Source organism: Pteropus medius, unplaced genomic scaffold (assembly GCF_902729225.1).
Source record: "Pteropus medius unplaced genomic scaffold, Ma_sr-lr_union100, whole genome shotgun sequence".
NCBI lineage: Eukaryota > Metazoa > Chordata > Mammalia > Chiroptera > Pteropodidae > Pteropus > Pteropus medius.
In genome coordinates, this window is record NW_024342466.1 from 2,391,000 (window position 1) to 2,410,779 (window position 19,780).

At 62.0% G+C, this 19,780-nt stretch overlaps 1 protein-coding gene across 2 annotated transcripts in view; it reads left to right on the top strand.

The window, feature by feature from the left end:
• Positions 1-1,403: 1,403 nt before the first annotated feature.
• Positions 1,404-19,780, top strand: part of MLPH (melanophilin) — a 36,057-nt gene continuing 17,680 nt past the window's right edge. For both annotated transcript variants that reach the window (XM_039860351.1, XM_039860343.1), the window contains exons 1-3: positions 1,404-1,510; positions 5,856-5,989; positions 16,813-16,925. In XM_039860351.1, the coding sequence (XP_039716285.1) occupies positions 5,880-5,989; positions 16,813-16,925 (223 nt within the window). In that variant the 5' untranslated portion in view covers positions 1,404-1,510; positions 5,856-5,879. The remainder of the gene's footprint in view (positions 1,511-5,855; positions 5,990-16,812; positions 16,926-19,780) is intronic.

The window sequence follows — 19,780 nt, forward strand, 5'->3', positions numbered from 1 at the left end:
TTCCACAGTGAGCTCCTGCTGGCACAGCCCACACCATCCTTCCCCCTCCTTCTGCCCCTGGATCCCCACGGAGGTGGGGTCCCAGACAACCACCGGCAAGACTAGCAGGGGGAAGGGGCTCTCTACTGCCCTCTGGTGTCCACTCACCAACAAGACCGCGAGTCCATGATGGCTGAGCGAGAGCTCCGTGCTGCAGGTGTAAATGGCTCCTAGCTCGTTGTGTGACCTTCGGTAAATGTCATCCCCTCTCTGGGCATCAGTTTCTTCATCTGTACCATACAGGATTGAACCACATAGTCTTGAGAAAGAAAAAGCCAGACCCAAGCAAGTGAACAAGGAAGGACAGTCACAGGGGCCAGGGCAAAGGGGTAGGGAGCCAGAGGGTACCACCCAGAGGCAGCTGGGGACAGGGGCCGGGCCAGAGGCGCAATGGAGAGGCCCAGGCGAGCCCAGGATGGCAGGGTTAGCTTCCTCTTCTGTAAAATACGGATAATAACATCTGTTCACCTAAAAGCATTGATTACTTACGTATTTATATTCCTATCCACATTCTGCAGATATGGAAACCGAGTTTCAAAGTAGAAGTAGTTTCAAAGTTTCATAGAGAAAGAACGAATTTTTTGTTTGATCTTTTTAAATGGTAAGTGAGAGGGAGGGGGGAGTGCGCCTTCGTGTGTCCAGATCCCTCGGGGAGAGGGAAGAGGGGAGTCCACGGGAACTGTGCCCGTCCAGCCGCTCGGGGAGCTTGGGGCTGGTGGCCGCGCCTGGGACCCGCTGGGTTTGAAGCGCCCGGGAGCGGCGGCACAGCGGGAGGAGGCCCCCAGACCCCGCGCCGCGGCCCCGCGTGCGCCCCGTCCTGTGAGCGCACGGATCTTGACGCGAGGAGAGCTCTGGCTCTGTGCCCCGCAGGACTTCCCCTGGGAGCGGGGCCTTGGCGCCCTCCCGCCGCGGGGCGGCCTGGGCTGTCGGCTTCCCAGTTCTGGGGCTTTTGATGCCAAGCGGGACGGAAGGCGGTGAGGGGCGCGCGAAGTGCGCAAAGAAGCCCGGGGCCGAACGCCCCGCCTCCCAGCTGGCGTTCCCACGCGCTGTCGGTGGCTTCGGCTAAGGCTCTTTTCCATGCCTCGGTCTCCCCTTCTGTAAAGCCCAAGTGAAATTGCGTTCTCCCTGCGGAGCTGGGACGGGAACTAACGGGACAGCGCGTGCGAACAGGCGCGCGGGTGTCGCGGTGCTGCCGCAGATCCTCGCCGGCACCCGCGCCTCCCGCGCGGCTTCCGAGGGTGCCCGTCCCGCCCTCCTCCTGGTCGGGCACCCGGAGGTGCCCGCGCTCGCAGAACTGGGCGGGACGAGCCGCAGCCCATGTGACGGGGGCGGGCGGCACCCAGACCTCGCCCACTGCCTGCCCGCTGCAGCCAGACACGCTGCTGGCCGCCTCCTGTGCGCCCTGCGCCCTGCTGGCCCCCGTGCTCCCTGACCCGACGCCCTGCCTCGTCCACGCCCCGGGAAGGAGACGGTGAGTGCCAGGAGAAGGGGGAACGGCAGGGCCCTGGTGGAGCCCAGGACAGGGGACCCAGGCTCAGGGAGGGTCCCCGCTGATGCGTGCAGCTCTGCTGATGTGAAAACGCCCCAAGCGACCTCCACGCCCTGCTGTGAGTCTGCGGCCGGCCGAGGGGCCGGCCCTGCGGATACAGAGGATTCTCACTCTGGCTGGAAGCTCTGGAGACGGGAGTGAGTCCCTTTGGGGAGAGACCTTCTCCCAGGCTAACGTGCCAATCTTTGGGACAGAGCCCGGAGGATGTCGTGGAAGAGGAGCAGGTGTCCCAGCCTTTCCCTGGCCTCCAGAAGCCCCGGGTTCATTGGAATCATGTTTGCTGCCAGGCCTCATCCTCGCCCACCCACCTCCTTGCAGAAAAGTGGGAAGGACCGTGGGAGTGGGCGCCCTAGGGTGGGCCCTGGCTCCAGTTCCCGCTGAGCCAAACTCCCTTAACATCCCCAAAGGGTCCATAGGCTCAGATCTAACCAGTGAAAAACCCACTTCCTTTATGTTTTATATTTTCTTTCAAGTGGTTTGTTTTTTTTTTTTTTTCCAAATCTTAAACGCTAAAGGGGGCAGTGAGGCCTCCAGCGGCTCACCAGCTGCAAGGGCTAGCGTGCCCACGGCTACGAAGTCCAGGGAGAGAGCCAGTGCTTGCAGACCATGGGGGGCTGAGCAGCGACATTGGCACACGGGCCAGGGCAGTGCCAGGCACACACATGAGCAGTCAGTGGTTGTACTGATTAAGGCATTAGTGACTGAAAAATTACAGCCAGCTCAGTGGGTCTGGTGGGAGGATTGGTCAGGGGGTGGGGGAGGAGAATAAGCTAATGAGAAAGGTGACTTCAGGGCCCTTGGATGGCAATGTGCTGACGGCTCACGTGAGCCCCAGCCCCTGTGGTTGGTCAGCCCTCTGGGAGTGGCTGTCTTGTTCTTGGCAGAGGCAACTCCTGGAGGGGGAGCTCCCCCTCTCCCCACCTTGTACCGCCCCCCTTCGATTTTAACGTCCTCAGGTCATACAGGGCTGGAGAGGGCCAGAGAGGCCACAGACCCTGGCCGTTGTCCGTGGTACCGATGGGAAAGCCGAGACCCACGGAACTTGCCCAGGGCACAGGGCCAGCTGGTGGCTGAACTGGGACAAAGAGCCAGCTCACCTGGGCCCAACCTTGCTCTGCAGACTGGCACTGAGGCCTCGGCCCTGCCATGCGGGAGCAGAGAGAATGGGCCGCGGGTGGGGAAGCCGCAGCGCGCGCACCAGGGAACCGCTTCACAGCGTCTGTGTCTCCCTGCGCCGCAGGTGTGTCTGGTGCGTCTGCGGGGGGCGGGGCTTCCCACGGAAAGGTGCTCAGGTTGCAGCTGACAACAGCCCGGGGTTGGTTCCTACCCACCGGCAGCAGGCCTGGCCCACAGACGTGACAGCACAGGCCGGCGGGAGGGCAGCGTTTGCGGAACAGCCACGAAGGGTTAACGCAGAGGGCCCACAGCGGGCACCGCCGCCTCCCCACCCCCCTCAGGAAGGGGCGGCACCTTTACCAGCAGCAAGAGCACCTGACACCTTGGTTCTGAGTCAGCCAGCATTCCTGCCACTGTTCAGTAAGGAACTTGGACCGCTTTCCAGTTTTATCTGCTCAGGCTGGGTGGCTGCTCATCATCACCATTGTCCCAAGCCTCAGGGGGCGGCCAGCTCAAGATGTGGTCAAGCCAAGACTTCCCTATCATTTGGCCGAAATCTGAACTCACATCTTTAACGGTTAAAGATGACACACCACTGAAATTCAGCCATCTGGGTCCAGGACGCTCATTTCCTAAAACCAGGTCTGCGGTCTCTCTCCAGCTCGTTAACTTCCGCGTCGCCCTCTTGACTTCTGTGTCGCCCTCCTGTTCCCCCATCGTTAAATGACCGAGGAAGGTTGACGGTCTCGAATGTCAGAAGTGTGACTGCGTCTGCGTGGCGGAGCAGACTCTGCTTCCTTCCGGGGCCTCGTGACTGGGACTTATCTGCACAGAAATGAAGCAGGAGTCGCCTGCCCACACGCCCCGGGCGGCGTCCCCAGGCCATGGCGGGCGCCCTCTGCGCGTCCATCATGTCCTCTCCCCGTGTCCCCCTTGACTGTTGTGGGTGAGGGGTACCAGGTGGAGACTGGGGTCTCGGGGGGCAGCCAAGCGGGGAGCAATGGGAGAGATGACTGGCTGGAAGGCTGTCCCCTCCGTGAGCCCACGTGGGTCCCATGACGTGGCTGTGCCTGGCAGAGGGCTGTCCCTTCTACCGCCCTCCAGGTGTCCCCCACCAGTCACCAGCCTGAGGTGAACCAGAGGTGCGGGGGTTGCCAGCAACAGGTCCCCAAAATGCCAGTCACTTTGGTTTGTGCATTTTAAATGCTGAAGTCACACATATTCCTCATTTGACTTAAGAGTATTTTGAAAAGAGAGTTTTTGAAGCTGTCAGCATTTCGTTAATTCACTAAATGGGAAGGTTTGGTCACAGTAGATAAAGACCCCTGTCGTGGCCATTGGCTCTCCACCCCTGGCCGTCCTGAGAGGTACGGCCTCCCTGCCACATGGCACAGCCTCTCGAGGCCGGCGGGGTTGAAATCTGGGGTGGCTCTCCCCCGCCCCCCGTGCCTCCTGCCCCCGCCGCCCCAGAGTTGGGCCAGAGCTAAAGTAAACACTTAGGTAACATTTTCCAGGTAAGGGCCCGTGAGGCAGCAGCAGCCCGACCTTGGCTCACGCCGTGAGATGCGTGTCCGGCATCTATGCTGCATTGTCCCTGGCTTTATTAAACACAGCTCGTCGCAGGAGCCTCCCAGGTGGCACCGAGCGCGATGCCACAGTTCCTGTGGATGCGGTGGCACTGTCTGCCTCCCTCTGCCTCTGGCCTCGGGGTCACCTCTCAGCCATTTCTGGCCAGCCTCACGGGGGGTGGGGGGGGGGCCTGAAAGGCCGAGGCGGGCCGAGTCCCCTGTGCAGCGAGCAGCCTCCGGCCGCGGTTCTGGTTCGCCGGGGACCTTTCCACCCGTCCACTGCCTGGCCGCGCGCCGTGCCGTAAGAGTCACCCCTCACGGCGGGAAAAGGACACTTCGCTCCTGCTGTCTGGCTTTTCCCCGCTCCCGCCTCAGGATCCACGTCCCCTGAGGCGAGGCCGGAGTCCTGACTTCTGCGTGAGTTGGGGACGGGGGGTCACGGCTCAGCTGACGGTCACGGCGCATCCGTCTGCTCCGAAAATAGAGTCTCAGTGAATACGCGTCTTAGGATACAATAGTTTTTTTAATGGTAAAAAAAAAAAAATGAATAAACCTCAGTTATCCATCAAATAACTCTTTGTTTCAGTTTTTTAAAAAACAGAAACTCTGTGCTCCAAGGGAGCATCACGAACCCATTTTCGTTTTAACATTTTCTTGTCCAAAATCTCAAGTCAGCTATAACGAGGACAGTCTGCCTGGTTCTGGCACCTCAGGGTCCCGTCCCCTCCTTGCCCGCCGGACACCGTCCACAGGCCACACTGGGCACGGGGTGGCCGGCCGGCGCGAAACATCTAAGAAGTTACTTTTTTACCAATTTTAAGGCGCGAGCCAGTTGGCAGCCATGGGATCTCCGTGGAAATTGTCATCCTAAATGGTGTCTGAGTGCTGCTCAGGAAACGTCACTTTTCGTAATTAACCTCGCATGCGAAAAACGGAAGTACGTTTCTAGCACGAAGCACGTGGTTTCCTTAGGAATTCTGCAGTGAGCTCTTTCGAACGGTCAGCACCGTGAAGGGGGGCGCCCCCAGAACTCAGAAGCCCGATGAGTCTTTCGCTTGGCTCGAAGGCCTCCCAGTGGGAGAGGATGGGTTGTTCCGCCCCCCCGGGTGTTCCTGAGAAGACGGATCTCAGTCCTCAGTGAAGACGCGGAAGTCACACAGCGGTTTGACACTTTGAGTCACCCACAGTGGGACCGGTCCTCCCAGGGCAGAGCTGCTCCCTTCCCCAGGGGTTCTCAGGTGACAAGCCCAGTGGATGGACCATGTCTCCAGGAGCACACTTCCCTTCGGGGTCCCTAAGACAGGGGACGGGGGCGTGCCCCATGATGCCAACATCGCCGACACATTTCACAATGGAGAGAGAATAAGGGACCTGCGGCTAAGCGTGTGAGGCCCAGGGGCCGGGAAGGGGTCCCTTTGAAATTAGGGTTCATTTATTTAAACCATCCAGATGTCCAGACACGCACCGGCCTGTTCTCGTAACCTGTTTAACCCGGGCAGGACAAGCTGCCCAGGACGTCGGTGCCCTCCGTGCTGGGTCGTGCGCCGTGCGTCAGCTGACCACTGCCGTCTGTGACGTTCCAGGTGTGACTGTGACGAGACGCAGAGATGGGGAAGAAGCTGGATCTCTCCAGGCTCACGGACGAAGAGGCCCAGCACGTCTGGGAAGTGGTTCGGCGGGACCTGGAGCTCAGACGGAAGGAGGAGGAAAGGCTGCGGTAAGTGGGCCCCTGAGGGGCTGTCCCCTCGGGGCTCGCTGGGCGGCCGAGCGGCCGGAAGTGCGGGTGAGGACATCCCGTGGAGGCCGGCGCTGGCCACCGTTCCGCCTTCGGTCCCCTGCTGGTTAAGCGGAGGGGACCCGCCTTCCAGCCCGACTTCCCGGTGTCCCCGGACGGTGTGGTTGCAACTTGGTCTGGCTCCCGGGGTGACCTCGCCTGCTGAGCCGGGTCATGCTTCGGCCACAACATTGCACGACTAGAAGAGCTAAAGGTACTCCGGGGGGGGCCTCGCTCCGCTCCGAAACACCCCGAATGAGGCCGACCTTCCGCCTTCCCCTCGGGGTGTGTCGGCACCCTCGTCTCCCGGACGCCCCGGCACGCTCTGCACCCCTCTCGCTGTCCCTGAGCTGAGCCCCGCGGGCATCATCACCCCTCCCCGGACCAGGCTCGTCCGCGGACCGCCGAGGTCCAGTTCCCACTAGGCTCCTTGTCGCCTCTTCTCGGTGTCTGTGTGGGTTGCGGGCCTGTTGAGAAGGAGGCGTCTGAGCAGAGGCCGGAGGCGGGGAGGGCCGTAGCCGGAGAAGGCCGGAGGGGGCCCCAGGCAGAGCAGGGACGGGGTCGGGGTCGGAAGGGGCTGCAGGTCGCGTGGGTCCCGGTGGACCGCGCAGGCCGAGGGGCTTCTCAGAGTCCCTTCGAGCAGGGAATGGCCACTGTGCGAGCTGTGGGCTACTGAGAAGGGGTCAGATGGCCGAGCCCGCGCTTTTGGGTGGGGGTGGGAGCATGGGAAGAGTCAAGGTGACTCCAAGGTCAGGGCCTGAGTAACGGCGTGGTCCCCTGTCCCCTCTCCTGGGGAGGGGCAGGAAGCAGCTTGGACACGTTGGTTTGGACAAGTGGGCTCCCCACACCCTGGGCTGGCGCTCAGAAGGGACGTGGCTGTGGGGGTTTCCGCCACGCAGGTGGTATTAGTACCTGGCCCCAGAGCTGCCGTAATTGCTACCAACGGGTGACACAACCCCCTCACCCCGCTCGGGCGGTCGGAAGTCCTGAAAGCAAGGTGTCGGCCGGGTCCCCCAGGGAGAACCTGTCTCTCGCCTGTCCCAGCTTCTAGACGCGGCCGCGTTCCTGGCTCCTGGCCCCTCCGCCGGCCCCCTTTCCCTCCGACTCCCCAACCCCTGTCCCCTGGTACGGACCTCGTGATGGCGCCGGGATCACCCGGATCACGCGGGACTCCTCTCGTCTCAAGACCCTTAACGTAGATCACGCCTATGCCGTCCCTGTTGTTGAGGAAGGTGACGCCACGAGTTTGGGGAACCGGACGTAGATGGTGACGGTGACCCCAGTATGTAAAGCCGTGGGGCTGGAGGAGACCACACGGGAGGGGAGACAGGAGGGGAAGGACCAGGGGACAGAGGACGAGCGGTGAGGGGGCCTCTGGGTCCCGACATGGAACGGACAGAGTCTGTGACACACGGACTAGTCGTTGGGAGGACGAGCGTGGCTCAGCCCAGCGTCTCCAGTGTTAGTGGGGCCTGGGTCAGCGAACCCCGCTCCCAGCTGCCTCTCTGGGCACCCCCCACTTTCCGTCTAGCCTTGGGCCACCATGCAACCCCCTGGGTATTTGTCATGAAGCTACTTTCACCCCGCTGGCCTCTGGGGACACCGGCGCCTCACTCAGCTGCTCAGACCCCAGGTCAGGAGCCCACAGCAGGCCTGGGCCGACTCCCAAGTGCTGAGCGGGGCCCTGGCCAGCAAGAGGCTGCGGGCCAAAGCCGCCTGCCGCGCGTCACAGGGGCAAGGCCTCCTGGCCCTGTCCTGCGTCCCCCTCTCTCTGCCTCTGAGCCCCGCTCCCCTCGCGTTCCAAGCTCCCACCCACTCTGTGGAACGCCAATGTCTCTCACTTTGCTGTTGTGCCCGGAGCAGCTCCCTCCGCCTCAACCCCGGTCCGGGCTCTGCGGTGGGCCCAGGGCCAGGATGCTCTTGGGGACAAAGCCAGCCTGGCCTTCCTTCCCGGTGGAACCTTCTTCCCAGGGGATGGCTCAGACCCACATCCCGGCAGCCCCCCACTCGCTGTTGGCTTTTATTTTCAATGTACGGAGCAATGCAGATTAATCGGAAGGGAGGGGAACTGGCTCTCCAGGGAGCGGAGGGGGGACCCCCTGGGGCGTTCCGTCCCCAGACCCTCGAGGTGGCTAGCCCCGCCCTCGTGGGGACACGCGGCCGAGGCGGGGTGCGCGGGAACGCTCGCGTGCGTCTCGCACGGGGTGACAGCCTGCTGACACCCTTCAGTCCCTTAGTCTCCTCACACCGTGAAGGGGAGACCCACCCGGGCAACTGCGCAGTGCCGCCGGGGCCGGAGGTGTCTGGGAAAGACACGGATGGCGGCGCCCCCTGTCCTGAGGACAGTCTGTGCTCCAGCCAGGCCCGCAGGCCAGTCGGCCACTGTCAGCGTGACCTCATCCAGAAGCGCCCAAGACGGTCCGCTCAGAACGGGCCGGAGGAGGGGCGGGGCCTGGCCGTCTGCTGTGTCTCCACGGCCCCCGTGTGATGTGGGGGTTCGGCAACGCCCGCCCGTCAAGCGGGGAGAGGTGGGACGTGCGAAGTAAAGATGGTGGGGTGCTGGGTCGCACCGGAAGGGGGAGCACGCGGAGGTGCGCGTCACCTCGACGCACGTCTAAGTCGAGAATCCTGAAGCCCGAGTGGCGTCCCGTGACCTGAGCAGGCCCGTGAGTGGCGAGACGTCGGAAGAGTCGTGGCGTGGACAGCGGGGGCTGAGCGCAGGGCTTTCTGTGTTTTTTTATCGTTTTATCGCGTTTATCTCTGTTGTTTTAACTTCGCAACAAAAGGCAAAGCTGCCTCTGCCTGTGAGAAGCTTTTCCCTCAGTGTCCCCGTGACCCCCAGGGCTCAGGCTCGTGGCCTTGAGGTGCGAGGGTCGGGCATGACGGGACTCAGAAAGGGCACGGCCGAAACGAGCCGACGCTGAAGACTCTGGGCTCTTGGCGCCAAAATTGGTTCCGCGGAGCAGGTGGCTAACAGCAGCGGCCGGTGATGAAGCCGAAGGTGATCGTTAAGACAAGGAGCCTCCTCCCCCGCCGTGTCCTCTCCGCGTTCATTGCGCATTCAGCCAGGCTCGACGCAAGGGACCGTCCGCCTCCTGGCCCCACCACATCCGTGCTCTGCAGCCGTCCCCGACTTTCTCCACGATCTCCTGGGGGCCCCTCACATTCGCCCCCAGTTTCCGATTCCCTCACCTGTGAGCCGACCGTAGGCCGAAGGCAGAAGCTGGTCCTCCAGTGGCTGCTGGGCGGGTGGCGGCCGAAACCACCTTAGCGGTTCAGGAATTTTCTGGACGTCTTTGCCGTACTCCAGAAGGACACCGAATGGACGGCCCAGCTCGAGAAAGCTGCGCGGTCATCGACGGACACGGTTCTCAGGGGCAAAATCGTGAAACCAAGAAACGGACACGCTGGCCGCCTGGGAATCAGTCCCTGCCCTGCGTACAGGGACACGGGACGTGGGCTCGAGGTCGGGTCACCGGCAGCGAACTTGCCAAGAGGCAGTTTGCTGAGGAACCAATTCACCAAGTATGCCCATTGGAAAACAGTCAAACCGAGAAAAAAAAATAAAATGTTTCTCCTCATATTTACAAAGACAGCGGAGACGTGTATCAGGTGGCTTTCTCCCCGAGCGTGAGCATCGGTCCGCAGTAAAGCACTGTTGAAGGCCAGCGCCTGCTGACATCGCCAGACCCCCACGCCTTCGAGTCTCCTCTGTGGAGGCACGAGGCACGTGAGCTGCCAGGTCCCTCTGAAGGCCACGAGGCTGTGTGACTGGCCTCACCAACACCCACCTGAGCAGACTGTCTCCAAGGCACTAGAGCCTCCGACCCCCGGGCCAGGCCTGCGCCCCGCCACCCCAAGCCTGTGCTGAAGACATTCGCAGCCCCGTGGGGACACGGATACGGCCCCATGGGTGAAACTGCAGAGCCGGGAGGGTCTTGCCCGTGCTCCACCGTGAGCCGGCGCCCGGGGCCTTGCAAATAGGAGTGTTTATTCCAGGGGCCAGGACCACCAACAGTGTTGGCCTCGTCTGTGGGAGGAATTCCCCGGGGGGGAGAGGGTCTAGCTCCTGAGTGGCAGGCCCCCTCGCAGGCCATTTAGAATCTAGGAGAAGGAAGGGGGAGGCCACTTGGCCCTTGACTTAGCCCAGGCAGACAGAATCTCTCCCTGGAGGCGGCTGTGAGCCCAGGGACCTGGGAGTGGGCTGGACGGTCTTGCCATGTGCTGCTTTGTATTATTTCTCTTCTCCGTGTTCCATGTTCATTCACGTTACTTGGGCATTAAAAAGGTTTCAACTACAGAAAAGATAATCACGTGTCTATTTTCGAATGCCACGTAAATACAAAGGAGCACCAACTCTAACCTTCTCCAAGGGGCCATCCGGTCAACAGCCCCAGGCTCCTGAGTCCCTCCCTCTGTGGTCACCCAGAGCCCGGACCGATGGCCCCGTGCACGGCTCAGAGAAGGGACAAGGCTCCCCCTAATGTTTTGGGGTCCGCATTCCTTGCTGACTGGTGCACGGCCTCTCCTGTGCTCGTCTGAAGTCCCCTCAGTGACTGCGTCCCACATGACTGAGGGAGGGGTCCTCTCGGGGGAAATTACTGGGTTTTCTGAATCCCAGAGGAATGGCACCGCAGGGCTGGTGACTCGTGCCCCTGGGCGAGGACTGCCTGGCACCTAAAGAACGCCCTGTTTTAGGGGGCACAGCCCACAAATCAAATATTAGTCCTGGGAGCCTAACCCGGAAAGACAAACGGGCGGTGACACGGATTCGCAATTTCTGCAAACAGACCAGAATTCCTGAGATCATGTGTGACAGGTCTCCCAGTGAGGCACCTGGGAGGACCACAGCTCACCTCAAAAATAACAACAACAAGGACTTTGAAGTCACCCCAAGCCGGGACACTTGGCACCGCAGACACAGCTCCAGGGCTGAAAACGCAGGGGCCGGAACAGGAAGCCAGCTGGCCCGAGACCACGCAGGAGGGTCCCGCGAGGCGCTCAGTGGCCTGCAGTGCGCACGTCGCCGTGGACCTCCTCCGCCGTGCTCATCAGCATTTGGTCATCCTCAGAGGGCCTCACAGAACTTTGGCAAGTCACCGTCCCTCGCCGTGACCCTGCTGCTTGCCCGGAGGGTCAGGGCCTCAGAGCCACCTACCGGCTCTTTGATCACAGTCTTCTAGCGACCGCCTGCGGCAGTTCTATTGATTTGGGTCACTTCTCTTTGAATGACTTTGTCTCTTCCTTCTGTGACTCGTTGGTTCTTGCGCGCTCTGGTCCGCCCCTCGGGTCAGACTCGAGATTCATGTCTCGGGCCCCTGGGCTTCGTCCTCGAGCTGTTTCCTCAGCAGTGGCACGTGGTGCGGGTTCCATATTCGGGGCCCTCTCACCCGTTCCCCTCAGGACTGTGGCGGCATAACGCACCCCCAGAGACGTCCACGTCCTGATCCCCCAAACCTGTGAGAATGTTAGAGCACATGGCCAAGGGGGATTAAGGCTGCAGGTGCAGCAGAAGCTGCTATATCATGACCGGACTTGGGGAGAAGACTGTGGAGCTGTCGGGTGGCCTTGGTGTCATCCACGAGGCGGGGGTGGGGAGGAGGTGGGGCCAGGAACACGAGAACCAGGCGTGGCCTGGGGACTCAGCTGCAGGCTCTGCAGAAGGAGGCATGAGGGAGCCAGGGCCAGTGGGCCTTGAGGCGCCCAAACTGGAGAAAAGCGGGATCCTGATCTCCCCCAGCCCCAGGAAGGAGCCTGCAGTGCCTCAACTCATGATTTTGGCGGCGGCCATGGAATGTGAGCTTCTGTGGGCCGGGACCAGAAAGACGAACGCAGGCGCCGGGGAAAGCGCCCCCAGGCGCTTGTGGCGTCACGTTGCGAGCCCAGCGATGTGCCAACCTCGCCGTGCTTTCGTAGAGCCCGGCAATAGTCAGGGCACTGGCAGAAGCCGCGCTTTACCTGCCGCCCTCGGCGGAAAACGCTGTGCCCGCGTGTGTCGTGTGTATTATTGCATTATTGTGTGCGTGTGTGCATGTGTGTCGTAAGTATTGTGCGTGTGCGGCGTATTAAGCGTCAATGTGCCAGCGATGACAATGGCGTGTGTGTGCCGCGTGTGTGTATGCGATGTGTGTGTGTGCAATGCGTGGTAATGGTGTCTTGCGGCGTGTGCGTGCGCGCGTGTGTGTGTGCGTGTACACGTCTGCGCGCCGCCCACTCACCAGCCGCCCCTTCCCATCCCAGCCAATCCGGGCGGCTCCTCCTTCTACGGGGCTGGGAGTTCTCGGGGCGCAGCGCCTCTGAGGCACGGCCAAAACACTCAGCCAGCCACGCGCGCAGAGGACAGGCCACTCACTTGCCACCTGTCCGTCACCAGTCCCTGAGCAGCAGGAACGCTCCCGCGTGTCATTGCCACCCCCGCGCGCGGCCCCCTCGGGTGTCCTCTCGTGGCTCAGTCTCCTCGTCCCGTCTTCCATCCCTCGCCCTGCTTCCGGCCGGGTCAGCGGCGGGTGCTGGGAGGGAACAGCGCTGGTGGGGTCTTGGCCCCACACACTGTCCCCTGGCCCCTTGCTGATGCGGAGGCTCAGGTCGGCTTCCAGGATGGGGCCACCACTCGTGGACATTGGGCGCAGCGGGCACCCAGCTCTGAGGTCCCTGACCCCGGCTGCCTACTCCGCATGCTGTGGCCTCTTCATACCAACCTGCAGCCCCCGCCAGCCCCCCGGGCCTCTCAGGACCCCTGCTGTCCTGCTGGTCCAGGGTAGGGGTTCACCCCTCCCCCAATGCAAGTGCTGGAGAGCAGAAGCCTGTGCCGGGCTCAGCCCTCTTCCAGCTGCTGCTGGCCTGGTGCTGCGGCCACCACCGTGCCTGCAGGGCCGTGTCACCTGGTGTCTGGGCTGTCCCCAGCACTCTCGCACAAGTCCACCGTGATTCCCGCCAGACTCCATGCCAAGAGCAGGGAGAGGAGGACGCGAGGTCTGACCTCTGACCTCTTCCCTCCGCCTCAACTCTGTCCCTCTGCACCCGTCACCTCCCCCTCCCTCAGCTCTCTGTCCCTCTGCACCTGTCACCTCCCCCTCCCGTCAACTCTGCACTTCCCTCAGGCCGGGGACACTAACCCCCGAGAGCAGGTGGCGTCAACCCTCCAGTCTGCTCTGCCCCCTCCAGTCACAGCCCTCGAGGTCGGTGCCCCAGGGTGCCCAGGAGGTCGCGTGGCGGAGGACGTGGGGTGGGCTCCTGTCCGGGGGACATCCCCCTGATACTTCGACCCCATTCGTCTCCGCTCCCCACGGCTCCCTCCTCCACTGCCCTCATCTCTCCTGGTCTCCGTCCCTCCAGCCCTGTCTCTCCAGGCCATGAGAGCGAACTTGACCTCATTCGTGAGACAATGTCTGGCAAATGCCCAACTCTGTCTCTCCGTTGTTCGTCCCAGTAAAAACGACATTTTCTGGGAAAACTTTCTAGCTCAGAGTGGAACTCACACGGCTGCTGGCTCCTTTCATGAAGACGGCTGTGGCACCTCGCAGAGTTAAGGGGACGGATGCACAAGGGTCAAGTTTAAGAACACGAGCAGTTTTACTCTTTCATGAGGGACACGCCGCAGAGCTCTGCGGTGCAGGACAGTGACCACGGGCACGGCGGACCTTTGCCCTGTCCGTGCTCAGGCCCCAGGGGTCTCGCCCACTTTTGCAAAGTGAAAAAGGCAGGTGTCATCTTAGAGTTAGCATGAGAACGGCGCTGACCTCATGGTCCCTCCGGAGGCCCCCGGATCGCACCTTGAAACTCACTCCTCCAAATCACTGGCCTGAGCATCCACGTGGGAAGTCTGCCGTTTTCCGTGTTCCTCCCCGCGGTCGGTTTCGATTCCTCGCCGTCTTTATCTCGGCCAGTTCTTCGGCTCAGTGAGCATGGTCCTCCCAACAGCCTGGGGTTCCCGTCATCTCCTGCTCCTCCGTCTCATGCCCCAGTCAGCACCCCAGGCAGACTGGTTTCAAGTCTTCTTCTGCTTCCGATGGTGAATCCCATTCGGGGGCTGTTTGTTCCTGAGGGAGATTTACCTTGTGGGTGCACGTTTACTTGCTGGCTGATGCTCCCGTAGCAGAGTGACATCTGGGGGACAGGTGTTGGCGCGTGGGTTGCGCTGGCCCCACTCACCCGCTCCTGCTGGAAGCCCCAGGTCGGGCTGCTGTACCTGCAGCTGGCGGCATCAGGCGGTGTCACCCTGCTGGACCAGTGTGGGGTCCTCTTGCCTCCCTTCCTGCTCCCATCCGTGAAGAAGGAAACTTATGTTTTAAAGCAAGGGTCCCCAATCTCCAGGCCACGGATCGGTCCTGGTCCAGAGCCTGTTAGGATCCAGGCCACACAGCAGGAGGTGAGCAGCAGGCAGGCGAGCGAAGCTTCGTCAGCATGTGCAGCCGCTCCCCAGGGCCGGCATCTCCGCCTCAGCTCCGCCTCAGATGACCAGGCCTTAGATTCTCATAAGAGCACCGGTCTCTGGTGCCACAAAGGTTGGGGACCGCTGGTTTCAAGAATCTGAAGCAGAGTACAATATTCCTTTCCCCCACATTCTGCACCTGGCATGGGTGAGTGGCCTCTCCTGGGCTCTCCCTTAGGACCTGACATTCCGGGATCAGGGTGCTTCCCCCGTCCTCCCCTTCCTTCCCGCTGTGCTGCATGGATACGGGGCAGCCTGGAGAGAGGATGCGGGGCAGGTCTCGCCCCATGGAGGGGTGGCTGATACAGCAGAGCAGGAGTGGGAACTCAGGAGAGCGGCCCCTCCCACTGGTGCGGACTGGACCTTGTGGATGCAGCTTTATCTAGACCATGGGCAGGGGAGGGAGGGGGAGGAGTGCCCCCTAGATTCCTAGAAACGCTGGCCATTTTTACTGGTTTTCAAAGCTGAGATGAGAGAACTATTTTTGTGACCGTCTTCGTGAGTATTCTGATGACTCCTTGGGGTGGGGGGGTCAGTGAGGTGCAGTCGATGCCACTTTAATCCAGCATCATCGGCCTCCCAAAGCATCCCAGAATTCCTCCATCGTCCGAAGGCTCGGGGGTGTCCCCGTCGGAAACCACAGGTGTGGAGTCCTCAGAAGACAGTGGCACCCGGTGCCGGTCTGATTTGTGTCACTAAGAATGGATCCCTCTGACCTCATCTAAACTAAACCGTTTCGTTGGGCAGACACTCCCTGAACTAGAACGAAGGAACGCATTCATTATCTGGGGGTACGCTTCCCAGTCGTTTGATTTGGCGGGTTCACCAGGAAGCCGTGTTACCGAAAACTCAAGGTCTAGGGGGACGGTGGTTCCCCGGGACTCCGGGTGCCAGCGTCTCCTGCTCTGGACACTCCCCGCCAGGCCTTTGTAGCCATGCTCTGGGGCGACACGCCTGGGGCTCAGGTCCCCGCTGGGAGACACCCGAGACCGCTTGATAAGGAAACGCCATCCGGCTTCGCCCCCGGGACCCTGTGCCCCCTCTACAGAGGGTACGGTGACCCGTGCCAGCCTGACGTCCTCCCTAGTGTTGTCCTCGGCTTGGGGACACTAACTCAGGCCGGTGTGGCAGAGTGCACGTGGCTGGCTGGGGGTCACAGAGGAGAGCGTCCACCCCGCCCACCGTCTGAATGGGCCTTTTCTCTGCCTTCTCTGTCACCCGGACCAGCCGTGAAACACTCGGATTTTTCTCCCTTCTCCGTCCTCTGAAACAATCGCCCTGGGAACAGGTCAGTTCTGGAAACCCTGTCCCCGGACAATCTACCACCCCCCAGGACCTTGCCCGGTCCTTGCTGGACTCCTCAGAGCCACCTGCCCTTCCCTTCCTGAGGGAGACTAGACACCGGACGCTAATGACCCCCCGCCCGCGCTCGCCCTCGCCCGGCTACGTGCACCTGAGCCCCGTCTCCGAGCTCTGAAACGCCCAGCGCTCGGGCTCGGAGCTGGGGAGAGCGCATGGGCTTCGGGGCCTCCTCCACCCCCGCTTCCGCTACGCCGAGCTGCGGGAGGTTGTGCGGGCAGCGGTGGGGACTGCCCCAGCCTGGGGTTCCGAACTTTCGTGGCTTGTGGCCCTTTGGCAATAAATGAAAGCCACGAGCGTGCAGCCTGGGAAAACGTACAGTCGTAAACAGTCGCAGAAATGTTTAAATGCGATTTCGTGTCTATGAAGACAGCGCGTGTGGATTCCAGCCCACCCAGACCCCCGCTGTGTGGACCCGTGGGGCCCCTCAGGAGAGAGTGGGCTGGGCTTGGCGCTGCAGGGGCACAGGCTGCCTGGGGGTGCCCTGCCCTACTTTGCGCCACTGTTTCGGGCACGCGAGACCCTCCCCAAGTGCGCGCGCGCCCGCGGAAAGCCTGCTGCAGAAGCGGCATGTCCGACCTATTTCGGCCGTGCTCCTGAGAGGGTTGGAGGGCGAGACTGAGAAGGACTCGGGGGGCGGAGCGGCTCCCCGACTCCGCCCCCGAACGAGACCCACTGCGCCCACTGCCTGCAGCCCTCCCGGCCCCTCGCGACGCCCAAAAGGCAGTGCCTGGAAAGGCTGCAGCCACGTCCGCCCAGAGCAGCAGGGCTGGCTTTGCGACCCCTGCCACCGGGCCAGGTGGGCAGGGGCCTGGAGGTCGTGACCCTGCTGTTTTCAGGGCAACAAGTCTCTCTGGCAGGGGTAGCTGAAGCCGGGCAGGCGTGCGTGTGTGGCTGTCGTGCACACCTGTCTTGCCCAGTGCACACCTGTCTCGCCCACGGCAGTGCCATGGGCCTGAGCGCCGTCTCTCTGCAGGGTCGTGAAGACAGGCTCGCTGGGGTGGTACTACGGGCACGTGCGAGCCCGCTTCAAGCGGTTTGGGAGTGCCAAGGTGATCCGGTCCCTCTGCGAGCGGCTGCCAAGTGGAGGTGAGGCGGGGAGGGAGGAGGGGGGGGGGACCTTTGGGGGAGGGAATTGGGGGCTGGGGGTTGTTCGCAAGCATGTTTGAATGTTTCAGGACCAAGCAGATTCCTTTGGGATGTGTGTGTGAGCGCCCGTCCGTCTGTCCCTGTTTCTGGTGTGTTTGTGAGGTCGGCGCTTGGCATCGTGGGAGGTGCAGACTTCCGCACCCCTGGCCCGGCCCCCTGGGGTCCTTCATGTTGACACCCCCACCATCTGAAGTTGCATTTTTCAGAGCTTCATAGCAAACTGAGATCTCATAGCCAAGGCTCACAGATCCAGAAGCTGTTGAGGATCACACCCCACGGCCGCAGGCCCTTCCTCGTGGGAGGCGGGGTTGCGGCCCAGACTCTCCTTTCGACCAACATCCCCCGTGCGTCTGATGATTGTGAGGACGTAGAGAAATTGATTATAACTCAGTCGATTGTTTTAATATTGTGAAATCGACTATTTGTGATGAACTTGAAACCCAGGCTGGCCTTGGTGAGTAGGAGTTCACCTTCATTGCCCACCTGTGCGGTGCTTGCAAGGAGGTTGTTTTAGGGGAAGGAGTGAGTTTGAAAGAGTCTCCTGAGCTTGAATGGAGATCATTGAGCCGTGTTTGCAGGGAGCACATGCCTTATCCCTGTCGTCTGCGCCCCAGGCTCTGCCTGGCCAGGCATTTGAGCCGGGACAGCCTACCAGGCCCACATCTGGGGCCTCCATCTGGCGGACCAAGGCCAGTGCCTCCAGGACATCCAGAGCAGGTGCCGAGCTCCTTGCGTTAGGGTGGCCTTACCGTGCCCCAGCCTCTCTGCCGAGCCGCTGGTCCCTTACATGTGTCTTGTGTCTCTCAAAACCCAGGTGGATAGGCAGGAGCAGATTTGGGCAAGGCCACCCCTGGAGCGTCCGAGCTCACAACGGGCCTGGCACGGGTGTTTCTGAGGCATCTTAGCACTGTGTTGAATCTAGGACCAAGGTCACTGAGAGGCACCCTCACCTGTAACAGCTTTTAGCACCTGGCACAGCAGACCAGGGTGACGGGGCTTCTTGGGGGGATGCAAATGATAAGTCATCCAAACCAGGGCACTTTTAACCATAAAAGTGTCCCTCCTGATAACCACGCTGAGACAGACTCGGCTAGGAGTGCCCTGGTGACACGGGAGGGACTGTCACCCTATATTTGGGGGCTCTTTCCCAGGCCGTTTCTTTGAGGCTGTCATCTCTATCTGGGGCTGGAGCCCATAAAAATCCCATACCCCATGTCGCTCAGCCACCCAGCAGCCGGCTGAGGGGTCTTCCTGCAGTGGGAGGAGCGTGGTCTGGCCCCTCCACGGGGCTCAGGCGTGGGAACCACAGGCAGCACAGGAGAGGCCACCCTCCAAAGCACCAGAGAATCTCCACCCCAAAGTCGCCGGCTCACAGCGAAACTGCAGCCACGTGAGAGCCCCGAGGACTAGGGAGGTGCTGATTAGTGGGGGCCCCGGGCAGGCTCAGGAGTCTGTGCTAAGCGAAAGGTCCCAGGGGTCTAGCCCAGCCAGGGTCCAGAGCCCCGGGAGCCAACGCCACCTGGAACACACCAATTTCAAAACTGTCACCGCCGAGAGCCAGGAGGTGGCGCTGCGGGGCGGCGAGAACCCAGATTCCCAGCCCGGCTCCGGCTCCGGCTCCGGGGACGGATCCCAGGTCCCTGGAGAGAGGTCCCAGGGGCTGCGTTCGCTCTGCGGCGCCTGCGGACCCTGCGCCCCAGAAAGGGCACGGGGAAGAGCGTAAGAGCTGGAGAAGTCGCGCCCCCAAAAGAAGTCTCCACACAAAGAAAAGAAATCATTGTAATTAGCGTTCTGAGACCCTTCTGGGCGGGGGCCTAATCCAGACCGCGTGCAGCTGGGGTCGGGGTAGGGAGATGGGGGGCGCCGGGGTCTCCCGAGCAAGGCCTCAGAGCGCCGGCGCCTTCTCCTGAGGCCCCACCCTGGACGCGCAGGCGCCGCGGAGCCGCAGGGCGGGTGGGCGAGCTGGTCCTGCAGCCCGCGGCAGGTGTCCATCCTCGCTCAGTCCGCGGTTCCAGGTGTGCCCGTGGGAGCCGAGCACACGGCTCCCCCGGCGTCAGCGTCCTCCTTGCTCAAATGGTTTTCTCTGTCTCCACCTTCCTATCGAGAGTGGTCGAGACACCTCTGTCCCACCTCGGGGACGTGGGACGCCCTTCGCGTTTCTGGATAGACGGGTCCCCATCGCTCTAACCCGTGTCCCGAGCAGAGAGGGAGACTCAGGGGCAGGGAGACCCCGCTCATGGTCAATGCGGGGGCGGGGACACCTCTCGGGCGGGTCACACGCACCCAGCCTCTCTCTCCGCTGTGCAGACAGAGTCCCTGTCTGGGCCCTGCTGCCTGGTGCTTTGGCGTGAGTCTCCTCAAGGCTGTCGGGGTCCAGAGAGAACAAAAATAATCACCAGGTCTATGTCCCGATGCACCGAGCAGGGCTCCTGCCCCCGGGCCGGGGGGCAGAGCAAGGAGGGGCAGAGCCCTGCGGCTGAGCCTCACCTCCCTGCCACCTGTCCCGGGGCTGGGCCTGCTGCTAAGCCGATGAAGTGAGACTGTGGGCGAAGTGGTCTCTTTGGGAAAACACACTTAGCTGTAGCCGCCTCTGCCCACCGCAGCTCCAGCGCCCTCGGGCGGCCCAGAAGGCTCATGCCGGGTGGATGCCTGCCCGCCAGGCCGGGGGACAACAATGACACAGATTTGGACCAGTGCTACCTGGTGCTCAGATAGGGCTTTATACGCCCACAGGGGCCTCGCCTGGATGCTCTGCAGTGGGTGGGTGGATGGATGGATGGAAGGAAGGGAGGGAG